The sequence below is a fragment of the Trachemys scripta genome, chromosome 14, assembly GCF_013100865.1.
Source record: "Trachemys scripta elegans isolate TJP31775 chromosome 14, CAS_Tse_1.0, whole genome shotgun sequence".
Classification (NCBI taxonomy): Eukaryota; Metazoa; Chordata; order Testudines; family Emydidae; genus Trachemys; species Trachemys scripta.
Genome location: NC_048311.1, coordinates 29,389,738 through 29,406,764, shown reverse-complemented (window position 1 = coordinate 29,406,764; position 17,027 = coordinate 29,389,738). Strand labels below are relative to the sequence as shown.

Genomic DNA, 17,027 nt, shown 5'->3' with positions numbered 1-17,027 from the left:
GGAGAGGAGTGTGAGTGGGTATGGGGGTACCCATATGCCTTTAAGGCTTGCAAAGTAAATAGGCCATAAGGACTGAGGACCATCGGGTTGAATGTTGATAAATATATTCCAAAGTTTAGTGTTAAAACAGTTCTGTAAAGACGCAGCTACAGGCCTTTACACAAGACGTAGCCTTAAGAGGGTTTTTTGGTGTTGCTGGATGGATGACACTGCCAGTGATTCTTTTCCACCTCTAATTTCTATGACTGTGTGGATGCCGCCTTCCAATCTTTATTCCCATTGGTTGCAGTCTCCCTCTCTCCAGAGTGGCAGGGAAAGACCTGCACTAGTTGCTCTCACATGGCATTGCATTGAGCTGGGCCATCTAATTGTAAAACTCCTCTGTATTTTTAGTGAATTTAACAGTAGATATTTGAATCATTTAAAAATATGAATTTAAATAAAGTCATTTTGAGGCATTTGATGATTCATTGTTCTTAAATGTGCATTCTTTCTAATCCTTTTAACAGCAAAACATGCCTTTAATATCGAGGAGTACAACTTTTCTCAAGCAACCCTGGAACAGGTATAGGAAGCAAATTTTATTTCATAATTGTTTAAAAAAAAAAAAGTCTGCGAATTATAGTTTTATAGGGTAAAATTTTCAAAAGTGCCTAAGTAAGACTGACGTGCCATTTCAAAAATTGACAGAAGCACTTAAGAACATAAATCCCAGTGACTTTCAAAGTAGGAGCGTAAGTAAGAGATCTTAACTCTCCATTCTGAAGGGTCAGTATACCTATTCAGATACTGGTGCATTAGGTACCACTTTTGTGATTCGTTTCCATGAATTTTCTTTGATTGGTAGGCACTCCGATCCTTGCAGTCTGAATGCTGTTACACGGAATACACTGTTGATGCCATTTTCATCCATTTTAGGTTTTTGTGGAGCTTGCTAAAGAACAAGAAGAGGAAGATTACAGTTTTGGAACCTTAAACAGCACGCTTTGGTGGGAAAGAAGACAGGAAGATAGAGTCATTTTTTGAGCTCTTTAAATACTGTAGGATTCAATAGATGTACACTGCAGTTCACGTTTGTCTGACTCTTTTTTTTGTTTTTGTTTTGTAATGTGTGCTGAGTACTAAGAAAGCAGTTGAGATTGAGAAAAATATCTGACTTGAAAAACAAAAATAATATTTGGAAACTTCGGAATCTATTTCCCCTTCCTGGCCTTATCCATCAATATTATGCAAGTGTGGGAGTGCCTTTATTTGTGAGGACTCTCATTGCTAGCATATAATTTGTCTGTTTTTTTAAATTTCTGATCCACTCGCCTTACTCTGTCCTGTTTTGAAGCGAAATGATAAATAACAATTTAGTTCTTGATAATTTCCTGTTTGTTTTGGTCAATCTGTGCTCTATGCTTCTAGAAACTCCAACCTTGAGCTTGTTCAGCTATTCAGTATGTGATGTCAGTATATAATTGATTAACTCCAGGATCAAACTTCTGCCTTGCTTATCTTTCAAGAGGCAGCTTCCACCAAAGGCAGGGGTCCACAGAACCAGGACAGCCGCACTAGAAAAGAGTCACACAAGCAGAAGTCAGCAAAGAGGATATAGCAATGCCAGAAGTCAATGACTTATCTGAGTTGGAGTAAACATGTAGCTATAAGGTGGATGTTCAAAGAAGGTCAGTTTTGAGCTTTAACTGCCTGATAGTGTCCTGGTAAACTTTATTGTCACATCCTCTGCATACAATTCCATGTAGCCTACATTGCTATACAGACTTAACTGCCTGATTCCAGGATTCATCATGGAATATGATGCTGGTTAGTTCAGCCTAAATTGTTTATATGATACCAAATACCAATACCTAAAATTCAGTTAACTTGTATGCTGTCTTTAAATTCCTGTTGGATCGTGCTGATCAAAATCCTGATGCTCCTGTTTGGTACGTATATTTCAGGTCAACGCTCCTTATCCAAAATAATCAGTTTGGTACCACAGTGCCTCCATTATGGCTCCTGCTCCATCACCTAAATTCTTGAGTTTATTTGCTGTATCTCCGTTTTAAACTCCTTCTCTTTGTGCCATATGTGGACTTTAGTATCCAGATGACCATATTTGTTAGTCTCTTCTCATCGTAATGTTCCTCTAGTCCTATGCTGCTTCAGAATATGTAACTTGTGTATTTTAACTAATCTTTGCTTTTTCCCTTGTTCTCTGCCCTCTTCTGGGCTAGCACCTCCCCGACTGATCAGTAGGCACATGATCTATAGCAGTGGTTCTCAAACTTTTGTACTGGTGACCCCTTTCACATAGCAAGCCTCTGAGTGCGACCCCCCCCCTTATAAATTAAAAACTCGTTTTTATATATTTAACACCATTATAAATGCTGGAGGGAAAGCAGGGTTTGGGGTGGAGGCTGACAGCTCGTGACCCACCCATGTAATAACCTTGCAACCCCCTCAGGGTTCCCGACCCCCAGTTTGAGAACCCCTGATCTATAGCATAGTGATGAGGGACACCGCTGTCACTTCACAAACTTGCTTGGAAGTTGGCCTTTTGCTTTAAAAAAAGATATGGGGGGAAAGGAAATTCAACATTCATCACTAAATAGGGGCCCTAAATTATATAATAAACTTAGCTTGAGATCCACTCAACATAAAAATATTTACACGTTAGTATAATATGGCACGTGGTTAACCGTTATGTACCTTTTTAATGCAAATTGGCAGGTGTAACTCTAATCAAGTTACCTTTGCAGGTTGCATAAACATTTATAATGCATGCACTTGTAAGTTTAAATGTGGTTTGCAAAGGTGGATAGGTTCTTTTCAGTCTATATTTGTAACAGCATGAGCACCAAATGAATATATCTTTATGGAATTTGCATAAATGTGAGCATTTCTAGTTATATTCTTTGTTAAAACAGCCTGTTTTATTGAACACGTGTTCTAACACATGTTTAAAAGGCATTTCTTAGGTGTGTTCATTTTTTGTCACAGCGAATTTACAGGCTTATGCACCAATACTCTGTAATCTATCTTTTTTGCGATAGTAATGAGGCAATACAATACCATGTCCAGTTCACTAACAGTGCTTTCTTATTTCTATCATGCTCATTTTCTCTCACCATAAATCAAAAAGAGTAAGCTCCAAATGCAGATATTATCTTGTCACTAAGAATACTTTTGTTTGCTATCTGGCAAAATTATTCTCTGTAGAAGAAATAAGAGAGCCCATGTGTGGTTCTACATCCTCAGATCTGAGAGCAAATATTCATCCTGTTTGTGGTTTCAAAGAAAAAAAATTTTGATTTAAAATTGAAAGAATTGATTAATCTAATTGGCTATTTAATCTGAGCTTTTTAGAATCAAAATTCAGGTTTTTGAACAATTGCTTGCATTGTAGAATGTATTAATTGAAATGTATTGTGCAAATACTCTGTATATCTGAAGACACATGGCATATAAGGACAGGTTTCCGAGTAGCAGCCGTGTTAGTCTGTATCCGCAAAAAGAAGAAGAAGAAGTGGACTGTAGTCCACGAAAGCTTATGCTCTAATAAATTTGTTAGTCTCTAAGGTGCCACAAGTACTCCTGTTCTTCTTTTTATGGCACATAAGACATATCAGTTATATATTTATCTTAAGATTAGAAAATTCCTATCATCTTCCTTTCTGAAATGTTCAAAACTATGCTATAAGGCAAAGTTTTATGCTCCCAAACATTGTGTACCATTGGGCAATAATTAATGTAAAATTGATTGATGTGCTTAATTCTGTCTGTGTAGGCTCCCATTTATTTCAATGCAAGTCTTATAATTGACAGTGGGAGCAGGAATGAGCCCGATATGTGTATAGGTTTTGCTTCTTTCTCTGTACATCTAGGATTGCATGGAATTATGTGGATCTTGTTTTCTTACATATTGCCCTTGAGCCTGTGAATCCCACTTAGACCTTGATATCCTGCATGGTGCTGCGATCCCTATGCTGAGTGGGAAGGGAGAGGGTGCATTACCTTTCAGGAGCTGGTATACAGTCAATCTGTCCACTTGAATAAGCCATATATAGTGGAACCATCTTGCACTGAAATGTGGAGTAATGTAACTCAGTTTATATTGAAATAGAATGATTATCTGCTGAATTGTTTTAAGGCACTGACTGGGCCAAATTCTGCTCTGTTACACTGATGCAATCCCATTGCTATTGTTTTAATGTATTTATTTAACATTTATATTGCAGTAGCATCTAGAGACTGATGCCCCATTATGCTGGGTGCTGTACAACTGTATAGTAAATGAGCTTACTACTGACTTAAATCAGTCGATTGAATAGCAGTGACAGAGCAGACGTTTGTTCCATTTAATAAGAAAGTTTCTCTGTATTTATAACAAAGATGAGGCTGAGAATAATAATTACCCAGAGCTTGTGTTGATGTGCTGTCTTTATCCCATTTATTCTACATATCTGTTTTACTCTGGTACTTTCTTTATCACTACATGATACCCCCATTACCTCTGACTTCATATCTACTGACATCAAATCCCGTTGCTTACACTCTTAGGATCTGATCCAAAACCCATTAAATCAATGTATGTAGGAGGAGCCTTTCCATTGACTTCAGTGACCTTTAGATCAGGATCATTCCCTTCGCATCAGATCAATGTGAATGAGTAATAACCTGCACTACACATTCATTATGTGAATAAAATGTAATGCTTATGCCTTATATCTTGCCAACATAGTATTATTTTGTTGCTTTTTATCATCTTAAAGTAAACCTATTCTATAGACTAACTTTACTTTTATATAAGCATTGGGTGGTGTTTGCACTCTTATTTGGTTAATATGAGAAATCTGATGTAGCATTGTTTCACTTTTTTCACATTCAAATACATTTTGAAATATAATAAATCTAGTTAACTCTCTCACACTGGCACATTCAATACATATCCGCTGCCAGTAGCAGATATAATAGCTTCAGAAAAACACAATTGGCCGAAAAGGATTGAAAAACTTAAACATAATATTGAATCTTTTCTTTCTCCAAAAGATCATAGATAATAGACTTAGGGAGGTCCTCCATCCGCCTGCCTTTTGGGGAAGTAGGACATTTGTCTTATTCCCAGAACCAAATTTTCTCCAGACTGTACAGGTTAAATTCCCTTATCCTTATCCACAAACTTATACATGCTAATTTTGACCTTCATGCTCCCTAGAGTTTAACAATATTATTCTTCGGGATGAAGTGCCCCAAATTGTAGAGTGGCCTTATTTTGCCTAGTCTCTAAACTCATGTCATTTAGGTCACTTCTGCCTTTCACTGTGTTCAGAATTACTCCAACATGGTGTCATCTATATTATTAATGTACAGTTTGCTCTTTCTTCTGATGTATGAAAATACTGTGTTTGCCAGGTTAGGACCCTTTGTTAGACTTGATGCCTCTTTCCGGTTTGACTCTCTTTCATAAATAATTCCTCTGTTGAGCTACAACCATTCAAACAGTTTTGTATTCTATCATAATAACCAAGTAACATTGTTCTGACTTTTCTAATGGGGTTTGATTTTCTAATAGGTTTGTCTCTAACTTTTCTATCGAAGGCTTTATTAAAATCTAGGAGAAATGTGTGCAGAATTGTTCTCATCTACACTGCAGTAACCCTATTGATGGTTACTCTGAATTTACACAGATGTAAGTGAGAGCAGAATTTGCCCCATTAAGTCCACTACATATCTGGTGCCTAATAGAGCTCAAAAACAGAGAAAATTATACGGAAGATCAGATATATCGAAATACAAGGAAAGACAATTTATATCAGCTTAAAACTTTAGGACTAAAATGTTACATTTGTGCTCTGTGGCTTTTGTTGGTATTTTACTATAAATAATAAACTCAACCCAAACTGTACATAATAGAGAAGTAATACATGACCTCAGATGACAGTTTAACAGGAAGCCAGGTAGTTGTGGATTCTTGTTCCAGGTCTGATACTGATAATGCTGGGTGACCTTGGGCAATTAACTTAGTTCCCCGTCTATAAAACGGGTATCATAATACTTATCTACCTCACAGGGATGTTGTGAGGATCAATTAGTAAAAGTGTATACAAAACTTTAAAGATAAAATTGCTTTAGTAGTATTATAAGGATGTATTTTTGTATTGGAGTTCTAATAACTCAGATTTTGCTCACATTATCATGAGAAATCCTTATTTAAAATATATTGTACAGTTGCATGTAGTTTATCTATATGATATGTGCTCTATTCTTTCGTAGCAGAAATAATTTTTATTTAAACATTGTTAGCATTCTTTTAATGCACATCCTGATATTAGTCATATGTTATCATGGGCATTTATGTTGTTTAATTTTGTACATAGGTTTATTTTTCTTTTATCATTTTGCTGTATTTGTAAAACGATTAGCAATTCTTTTTGTTTTTCCCAGTAGAAAGTGCTGTTGAAATAAAGATGGATTGGATTGCTAATGCTCAAATCTTTACAATGTATCTGTTTTTCTGCTGTGCTAAATGTAAGGAATAATGGGTAAAATATTCAAAAGCGCCAAAATTAGAAGCATCTATCTTGTTCATCTTCAGTTGAACATAGTCTCCTAAGTCACTTAGGGCCACAACACTGAGGTTGTATAGATGACATGTGTCTGCCTGTGGTGCAGTCAGCCATTATTTCTAGTAGCTGGAAAGTTCATACCTTCATGTCCTAAAGTGAATTTTCAATTTTTACTTTTTGTTTTTTTGTTTGTTTGTTTGTTTTGCTGTTTATTTAGTAACTATGGAAAGTGCTGGACAGACACACCTAAAGGCTGAGGTCCTCAAGCCACAGAATACGTACAATGAAGGCAGCAGCAACTCAAGTTTCTCCACATTGCCTGGCCAGTGCTCCTAAATTTTATTCTAGAAGGATCATCTAGAAGGAAATGCATTGTTTGGGCAAATGGAGTAGCTGTAGGGTGCATACCCACAGGGTTCGAGTGTGTTTTGACTTGCCTAAGCAGCCCCTCACTGTCTATGCTGCTGTTTTATACCCAGGCTAGGGGCATGCAGTGTATGTACTCTACATGCCACCGTAAGGAGTGTGCTGTGTAGACATACCTTGAGAGAAGGGAGTTAATTCGCCCTGGTCCATTTAATCCTTGTCCACCTTATTGAGACTTCCAAAAAGCTTTCCAATCATGGTGATGTGATTTGTGATATGGACACCTAGGAACTGGACTTTGACCAGCCAATTCACTTCATGTAGTTCACTAAACAGCCTTTGCATGATAACCTTCTGTAAGTGCCAACTTGGGCTTTATTTGAATGGATACATAAAATTAGGGAAACAAGTTGTTCCTAAATAACTATGATAGGTTGTTGCCCAAAGGTATGTGATGATATAAGGCATGATTGTCCACTGCCTTGGACTTTGTGTAGTTATTACACCTTTCCAGGTGGATGTTTCATATTGCCTGTAAATCAGTGGAATTATATCAGTGTAAAACTGGCTTAAAAGAGAAAAGAATTGGGCCTTTGTCCTATCACGTTTTTTCACATAGGAAGGGGATGAGTTGAGTTCTGTAGGGGGCTTAAAAACACAAAGCTAAATAAATTCAACTAACGTTATCAGTAACCCGTTCATCAATATGTAACTATAAATGGTATATGTCCTGAGCTTTACTTCAGACTTCAGGAAAACAAAACCAACCATTAGAGAACTCCCCCCTTCCCCCCGAATGTGAGAAGGAAAACTAAACGTCGTAAATAATCCAGTTATCAAACAGTCCATTTAACTGCAGAGGGGGAAATGATGAATTTTAAAAAGGTGTCATTTTAAACAAATGAAATGTATATGGCCACAGGATGGCAGTACACTTCAAGAAATGAGAAATACTTGTAGTATGTTTTAAAGAGACCTTTATTTGCAAAAGCAACAGTCAAATGATAATGGTAGGACTGAGGGATCATGGACTAGTTTATTCTAAAATCAGATTAAAAAGGATACAAACCCATTCTCAAAAAAAAAAAAAAGAAACGCAAGAGTTTATATTGCATTCAGTGTTCTTCACAGTCTGAATGATTTAGTCCTTTAGGTTTTAGTATCAAAAATCTCCATTATTGGCTTTTTGCTCTGGTAGGTAGTCTTTTTCTGTCCTTCTGCATGACTCTCTAGCTTCTCCCAGTTCCTACCCTACTAACCCTCCAATAGTCATCAGGCTCTTCTGCCTTTGAAAATCCTGTTGTTGGGCTCCACCTTTAATTTTAGAACATCCAAACTTTTAAACGAAGTGGCACTTAGCGCACCAGCAGAGAGATTCCAGGATGGGGCTGGTGAGTGGAGAATCAAGGTGGTGTTGAAGGGTTTAGGCAAGGGGGACACCAGGATCAGGAGAGCAAAAAGTAGTAGTTTCTGGGATTGACTATTCAAAGGGAAATAGGAGAATCAGGAGACTACTGGAGGCTCATGGAGTCAGCCATACAGGTCTCCCCACTAACAATCCTCGGTATTCCAGATGGAAAACACATATTGGGCCTGCCAGTCCCATGGATCTTAAATACTTTCTTCCCATAACCTACCAGTTGGATACATTTTTCCCATGACCCCCACGGTGTATCTAGTACCTTCTCATTCCAGTTCTTTTGTGAACCTCCAGAAATAAGGAACCAGCACCCAAGTATTTCAGGCACTGCTGAGTGCATTACTGTCTCTCTGGCTTGGATTGGAAAGAAAGCTTCCCTTTATCTCACTGCTATGCATGGAGGGAGCAGGGGGGATCCACTGGCTGGTTTTAGTCTTCTCCATTATTTAGGGTCCTACAAGCAAAGAGAGGCTCCGTTCTTTCTCCCTTATGGATAATGGTAGTTCCAAACTGTTTCCAATTCTGGCTGCTCCCCGCTGTCCCGGTCTCCTGGCTGCTTCAAACAGAAGTTGCATTTGCAGGGAAGGCTGTGAAGAGGCAACAGCAATTCTTTCTCAGTGCCTCTCGAGCGTGATAGCTTTACTTGCTCTCATGGTGTATTGCACTTATACATCTGTAGCAGGCAGAGCATGTTTATTGATTAGGGTTGGCAGTTTACAACACACATGGACCCAGATGGTGAAAGAATCATGCATAAAGTTCACCTTGTCAGCATTCAGCCACTGATGACCTGGAAGTGGAACAGATGAGCATTTTTATGAAGCTATCATCCAGGTAGGTTTCTCAGCCTTAGGCCTCACATCTCCAGGGCAAATCGTGTGGGGAAACTCCCCTAGCTCTAAGATTTTTTGGTTCTATGAGGTAGCTGTAAGCCAGGTTGAGGGCTCTGCTCTACTGAGCATGCTCCAACGACTGGTCCTTCAGGAGCTCTAGAGAGCTACTGCCAGTTCTTTTTTGACTAAATTTCGCTCAGGATCTCCTGCCTAATGGTTCTAACTGCTTCAGCCTTCTGTCGTCTGAAGAGTGAAGCTTCAGAACCTTTTTGGACACCATTTTGGTATCCTTTCATAAAATGTTATGAGGGACCCTGAATCTTAGGCTCGAGACTAGAAGATAACTAAGCTTCGGTGCCTCGAGGGGAACTACAGGCCAGTCAGCCTCACCTCAGTCCCTGGAAAAATCATGGAGCAGGTCCTCAAGGAATCAATTCTGAACCACTTAGAGGAGAGGAAAGTGATCAGGAACAGTCAGCATGGATTCACTAAGGGCAAGTCATGCCTGACTAACCTATTGCCTTCTATGATGAGATAACTGGCTCTATGGATGAGGGGAAAGCAGTGGACATATTATTCCTTGACTTTAGCCAAACTTTTGATATCGTCTCCCACACTATTCTTGCCAGAAAGTTAAAGTATGGGCTGGATGAAGGGACTATAAGGTGGATAGATAGCTGGCTAGATCATCGGGCTCAATGGGTAGTGATCAATTGCTCCATGTCTAGTTGGCAGCCAGTATCAAGCAGAGTGCCCCAAAGGTTGGTCCTGGGGTCGGTTTTGTTCAATATCTTCATTAATGATCTGGAGGATGGCGTGGATTACACCGTCAGCAATTTTGCAGATGACACTAAACTGGGAGGAGTGGTAGATATGCTGGAGGGTAGGGATAGGATACAGAGGGACCTAGACAAATTAGAGGATTGGGTCAAAAGAAACCTGATGAGGTTCAACAAGGACAAATGCAGAGTCCTGCACTTAGCAAGGAAGAATCCCATGTACTGCTACAGACTAGGGACCGAACAGCTAGGGAGCAGTTCTGCAGAAAAGGACCTAGGGGTTACAGTGGACGAGAAGCTGGATATGAGTCAAGAGTGTGCCCTTGTTGCCAAGAAGGCTAACAGCATTTTGGGCTGTATAACTAGGAGCATTGCCAGCAGATCGAGGGATGTGATCATTCCCCTCTATTCGGCATTGGTGAGGCCTCATCTGGAGTACTGTGTCCAGTTTTGGGCCCCACACTACAAGAAGGATGTGGAAAAATTGGAAAGAGTCCAGCAGAGGGCAACAAAAACGATTAGGGGACTGGAGCACATGACTTATGAGGAGAGGCTGAGGGAACTGGGATTATTTAGTCTGCAGAAGAGAAGAATGAGGAGGGATTTGATAGTTGTTTTCAGCTACCTGAGAGGGGGTGGATTCCAAAGAGGATGGATCTAGACTGTTCTCAGTGGTACCAGATGACAGAACAAGGAGTAATGGTCTCAAGTTGCAGTGGGGGAGGGGGTTAAGGTTGGATATTGGGAAAAACTTTTTCACTAGATGGGTGGTGAAGTACTGGAATGGGTTACCGAGGGGGGTGGTGGAATCTCCTTCCTTAGAGGTTTTTAAGGTCAGGCTTGACAAAGCCCTGGCTGGGATGATTTAGTTGGGGATTGGTCCTGCTTTGAGCAGGGGGTTGGACTAGATGACCTCCTGAGGTCCCTTCCAACCCTGATATTCTATGATTCTATAAGAGGACCTCTAGGCTTCCCCCGCCCTGAAACCTGGCACATCGGTGGTCTGCAACCTGCAGAAAAGATAGTCTGCCTGGTCTACACCTAAAACAGGTTGACCTAGCTACATCACTCAGAGCCGCGAAAGATTTTGTGTCCTGAGCACATAGTTAGTTGACCTACTCCACAGTGGAGTCATGGCTAGGTTGATGGAAGGATTCTTTCAAGAACCTAAATACTGGCCATCAGAGAGATGGATTACCTACATCAACGGAAAACCCCTTCTGTCACTGCAGGAAGCGTCGACGGTACAGCTGCAGCAGCTGTAGTGCAGACATACCCTTAGTATTAGAGCTGGTCAAAACTTGGAATATTGATTCTGTAGGAAATTCTGGCATTTCTGAAATATTTTTCATTTTGAATCAGAATAAAAGTTGAAATTTCCCATTAAATGAAATTTCTGAATAATATCATTTTGAGTTCATTGAAAGAGTTTGATTTTGACTAAATTTTCATTGTATTTTTGTATTTTTTTTATATTTATTTTATAAATTGGTAATTGGTTTCTAATTGGTATTCTATTTGGCTTGGAAATTGGTACTTGGTTGGCTCAACTGGTATTCTAAATGGGCATTTGTAATTGTTCTAACTGGGATTGTTACTGTAATATAATATTTAAAAAAATAAAATTTTGAAACCATAAAACATTTTGAAATGAAAAATGTTCCATTCTGACCCTTACTCCCACGCCCTAGATTTCACCTACCTGCCCAGCAGTCAGCATTGTCTCCAGTGATCTTATTGATAGCTGTGCTTTTACCAGCTTCATTGGGTCCTAGCAATCCTAATAGCTCTCCTAGAATAACTATGCATCAATGTTTAGAAAGACTCGCCCTTCCTGAGCAAATCATGCCCTAATGTAGACACTTCCTGTATCGGCAGAAAGGGTTTTGGTGTAGGTAACCCACCTCTCCGAGAGGCAGTCTGTAGATTGACAAGAATCCTTCCATCAGCCTATCTATGTCTACACTGTGGGTTAGGTCAACTAACTACAGTGTTCAGGGTGCAAAGCTTTCATAGCTCTGAGTGACGTAGCTAGGCGTGAAAAACCGAGAGTTCATGATAGACAAAAAATTGAGTGAAACCAAGAGCAAAAATATCAATGCAAATTAGTATCAGTTAATGTAATTAACATAGGGGCATTTTACACTAACATTAAGTATCAGATCTTTCTTCAATAGATCCCTGGGGAAGAAAGATTCTCTGTGCATAGATTTACCGGTCTCTGGTCGAAACAAGTTTCCATTATCTGCCCCCAAAACTTAAGAGGCCACTTCATGTGGTCCAGAGTCTATCTCGGGGTGGAGGGTGTTTCTTATACATATTTAATGTGAAACCCTTGTAATGAGATGCCTCGCATATTGACCAACTGAATTATATCACAATACCCTTTAATAATAAATGTTGATACAATGAGTGCCATCCTCCTGCCGCTGAAATCAAAGTGAAAGCTCCTATTGACTTCAGTAGAAGCAGAATCAAGTGGGTTTTTAATTGAAAGCCTTATGATTTCTTTGAGCCATGCCAGTTTTGCAATATGGAATTATAACAGAGCTTGACGTTTTCACATACGTTGGTTTAAAATGTTGTTCCTAGAAGAGGATCCCCATTTTGCACAAAATCTTTCAAGGCCAGGACATTGAAAATAAATGTGATTGAGGGTTGTTTCACATCCTCCTTTGGGTCTGACATTTAATTACACATATGGTAACTACTGAAAAATTTTGGGGAGAAATATAATTGCTCTTATTGATTTGTTACTAAGTGGTTTGAAGCAGAGTGTGTCAAACTAATAATCAATCAGGTGTCAGTGATTATATCCACAATTGTGTGTAAAGTTGTGTAAATCCCAGATAGTGCTGAGTGAAATTTTATGAATGATGCAGATTACGACCCCAGTCTAATTCTGATGGAATAATCATTATTCCTCTGGTTGTGTGGTCCATACTATTTCTTCTTAATGTAAAAGAGAAAAGAGTAAAATGTTTTTAGGGACACTTTTGTTTATTGCAAGATCACACGAAATCCAAATAACACACTGTTTGTGCAGGTGCTGATGAAGGGGAAAGACGCAGCTGCTTCTTACCCAGAGAAGGACACAACTGATTTCCTGAGCCACTGGCCTCAGGCGAACCCTCTCCCTGGCCAAACCTTATTGTGCAAGAACATCTGGAGATTTATGCTGCCGTGAAAGGGAAGAGGAAAGAGGAAGCCGCCGCCGCTATCAATCGGTACAAAGACAAAATAATGCCAGTTAGAGTTTCGTATTTCAGAAGAGGGAGCGAGTGAGAAAGGAGAACTTCACTGAAAACCAGATGGTCCATCTTAATTGAGCTCTCCTGAATGCTTCTGAATCCCTCAGTAGGGAACGACTTCCCCCACAAGCACAGGGGAATAAATAGAGCTTACTCCTTCGATTGTGCTGTCTCATGGGATATCTCACAGATAACCAAGAAGTACCCATCATCAAACCATGAGATGTTCCTTTGACGACTTTTCTTTTCCCCTCCCCACAGAATTATGAAGGCTCTGAAGCTTTTTAAAAAACAGATGGAAAATTATCTGCTAGGATCACTAGAAAGGTGTTCTTGTATAGAATGCTGGGCCAAATTCTGCTCCCAGTGCTGCTTCTAAAATAACTCCACTCAAGCCGGTGGAGCGGCTGTGCATTTGTATTGGTGTGAAAGGGGGGCAGAATATGGCCTTTTGTGCACCAACATGATTTTTTTTGTTTCAAATACGGTGAAATCTCTATTTTGGAGCAAAAATTCAAGTTGTCTTGTGAATTATCGTTAGGAAAATATTATGGCAAGCTTCACAGAGTCAGTGAAAAATTAAATTAGTAAGTTTTATGGGTCTGGACCTGCCCCAGTTACATAGACAAGATTCTCATTGCACTGGAATGGGTTACCTAGGGAGGTGGTGGAATCTCCTTCCTTAGAGGTTTTTAAGGTCAGGCTTGACAAAGCCCTGGCTGGGATGATTTAGTTGGGGATTGGTCCTGCTTTGAGCAGGGGGTTGGACTAGATGACCTCCTGAGGTCCCTTCCAACCCTGATATTCTATGATTCCCATGATCCAACAGACCTGGGAATGCATTTTGGTTCCTATGATTTTTGAAGGGAGTTTCTTCTGGATCATACAGAGCAGAAAATTGCACAGGATATTTCTCAAGTAATGTATTTAAATCAATTTCTTTAAGTCGTTGGATGCCAATTGCAAAGTTAACCCAGAACCTGAGCATCGGTTATGCGTGCATGAGATTTATTTGTTGGCACTGGGGTGTGGTGGCAAATTATTTTCAAATCTATTTTGGATTATTTTTAGCCAATGTATTTTATTTTGTTGAACACAAGATACTTTCTCTGAGTTTCTCTTGCTCATGTATTATTTAGATCTGAATTAAGAGATTGTGTTTTAAAAAGCGGGCCAGATCCTTCCCTCACTTACCCTTTGACAAGACCTTTGGCTTCAGTGAAGTAGCCCAGGCAGAATTTGGCTCCCAATGGCTTTCCTCCATTTTAGTTGTGTTTTGTACTAAGCATGCTGGGTAATCCGACAGTTCTGCTTCTGGATGAACCATCAGCTGGGATGGAAGCTAAAAGACCAATGCCATATGTGGTGAGTAATGCCTGAACTAACTATGAGGCCTGTTTAACTGAAGACCTAAGTCAATTCAATGTCAAAAAGATTAGAGCTTTAGGCCACCGACAGAGCTGGCCACGTTCATTTTAGTCCAGTAATTATTGGACAGCCAAACAGCCTAGCCCTTAAGGGAGCAGTACGTCAATATCTTGCCTCCTGCCAGATGGTTGGGTAGGAAGAAAGGCTCTCTGTGTCTACTCCCTAAACGCCTCACTCACCCATGCAAGGACAGTTACTATTTAGCCCTTAGAATTAGCACTGTTGAATCTTAGCTTCATTGAAAATTCTGAGGAAGGCTCATATGCAAATGAGTCAGAACATGCCAAAGACCTTAGGGCTCCGATTTTGCTCAGGACAAGGAACAAAATTTTAGACAGTTCTTATTTTTTTTTCACAACTGGCTAACCCATCTTTCATAAGTGGTTCCAACTATGTTACCTTAAATGACACTATTCTGATTCTGACATGCCAAAATTACACTCATTTAAGCTACAGTAGGTACAAAGAAAGCTATTAAAAACTGCCCGGTCTAATGAATTCAGCCTGTAGCAAATTTTATTTCAGAACAGTCTATAGAATGGATTCCAGTCATGGATGGAAATGTTCTTGGTTTCTTTAAAGTCCTTCATGTACCCATCCATCTGTGGTTATTTTTGCTTAATTTAATGTTTCCTTTGGTGTTTAATGGGAAAATACAACAGGAAAACTTGTTTGACTCTTCCTCACAGCACCCTTGTAAAGTTGGCATTAGCCCCGTTTTACAAATGAGGCCTGTGGAGGTGTAATAACTTGCCCAAGTCTCACTCAGTGAGTCAAGTGTCACATCGGGACAGCTGGGAATAGAAGTCAGAATTTCTTGACTTCCTGTTTGTCTCACTTCTCCAGAATGAAGTGAATAATTGACACACTTTAGTCTATGCTAAACAGATAGAAGTCAGCCTTTAAAGTTCATCTATATTTTGTATAACATTAATAAAGCAATTCTCTACATCATGATGTGGCCATTTAATACACCCTGTTTGTCTCCTTACTGGTGTGTTTTTTACGCAGCTAGCCTTCGGTTCCAAGTGGATGAACTCAAACACAACAACCACCTAGCCAGGTGAACAATTAGACTCTATTTAGCTTCTTCAAGAAACTACTCTGGATTTTACCTACCGTATCACTGTCGCAGTTAGTTATCACTGCTAGTTAATACATCTGCGCTAGTTTCAGGTAAACAGAGAATTCCCTTTCTATATTTATTCCCTGGTGTAATAGGATAATTAGGGATTTCAACACTGACGGAGATGGTATGCACACAACATAGGCTTTTGAGTTGACGTTTGTCCTGCAAACTGATTTCTTAAATATCAGGGAGGTGCAGTGTTAGCCCAAGATGTTGAGGGTGCAGAACCTGTGACACCACAGAGAAAGCAGTGTCTTGTGGTTCATTGGTTGCTCTACAATATTATTTACTTGGGAACTTGTTCCTTCTGGGAACTGACCATGAGCCTCTATGTCGGCTGCAGGCCAGGAAATACCACAGTCTCAGGTTTGCTTGGCGGTGGCTGGCTCTCCATCATGATGTTTTCCTCATTTGCCACCACCCTGGGAAGCAGCATGCTAATGCTGGCTTCTTTACCAGCTGGGTGAGGGGATAACAGCCTATGTAGAGCAGGCCCCTGGCAGTGGTGTCTGGAGTGAGTTGGACAAGCCCTTTCAGATCCTAGAGGGAGCCCCTGCGAGCCAGAAGCAACCTGCAATCTCTTTATCCAAAGGCTGGAGAAAGAAAGCTGCCAGGCACTGCTGCACTCTTCTCTCTACTTTGATTACAGGAAAACAGGTAGATCCTACTGCCCATATAAGTGGGTGATTTATTCCTGGGGCAAGTACTCTCTTGTCTTACGTTTATTCTGTGTCCTGAGTTAGTGAGACTGAGAAGCCTGCCTGGGAAAGGGTTTCAGATATTTGGGCTTTTCTTTTAAATTACTTTTTTTTTTAATTTTTCTGACGCTTCAAAGAGCAGAGTTTAGCCTTCACTGCTGACTCCAGAACTGGTCTGTTTCCACAGGTCCAGGAAAGAATGAAGACCTCCGGATTCTTTCATGTACTCAGGCCCCTTAACACCACCAGGACGATGCAAAGCGGGCTGATTGAGCCCAGTATGAGTTCCCTCATCATAGAACAACTTTCAGTTGATTCAAAGTCCGTCTATTAAGCTTCTGCACTACCCCTTACCTGGCCTCATCCTGGGGCCTGGCCAAAATTCACTGCATTCTAATTATCCCCAGCTGGCCCATTGCCCCGGGAGGATTGTTGCCTGCTGGCATAGATTTAAGCTACCCCCTGGTCAGATCTAAACAATGCCTATGGCCACTGCAGGTCAACCCTGTGAAACCAGGAGCCGTTAACAGCCTTCTTGACACCCCATTGTCTAGCATCTGTGGAGCTTC

At 40.1% G+C, this 17,027-nt stretch overlaps 1 protein-coding gene across 1 annotated transcript in view; it reads left to right on the top strand.

Annotated features, from left to right (window-relative positions):
- ABCA5 (ATP binding cassette subfamily A member 5) overlaps positions 1-1,888 on the top strand; it is a 54,956-nt gene extending 53,068 nt beyond the window's left edge. The window contains exons 38-39 of the mRNA XM_034789868.1: positions 510-565; positions 919-1,888. Coding sequence (XP_034645759.1) covers positions 510-565; positions 919-1,026 — 164 coding nt within the window. The 3' untranslated portion in view covers positions 1,027-1,888. The remainder of the gene's footprint in view (positions 1-509; positions 566-918) is intronic.
- Positions 1,889-17,027: the final 15,139 nt, after the last annotated feature.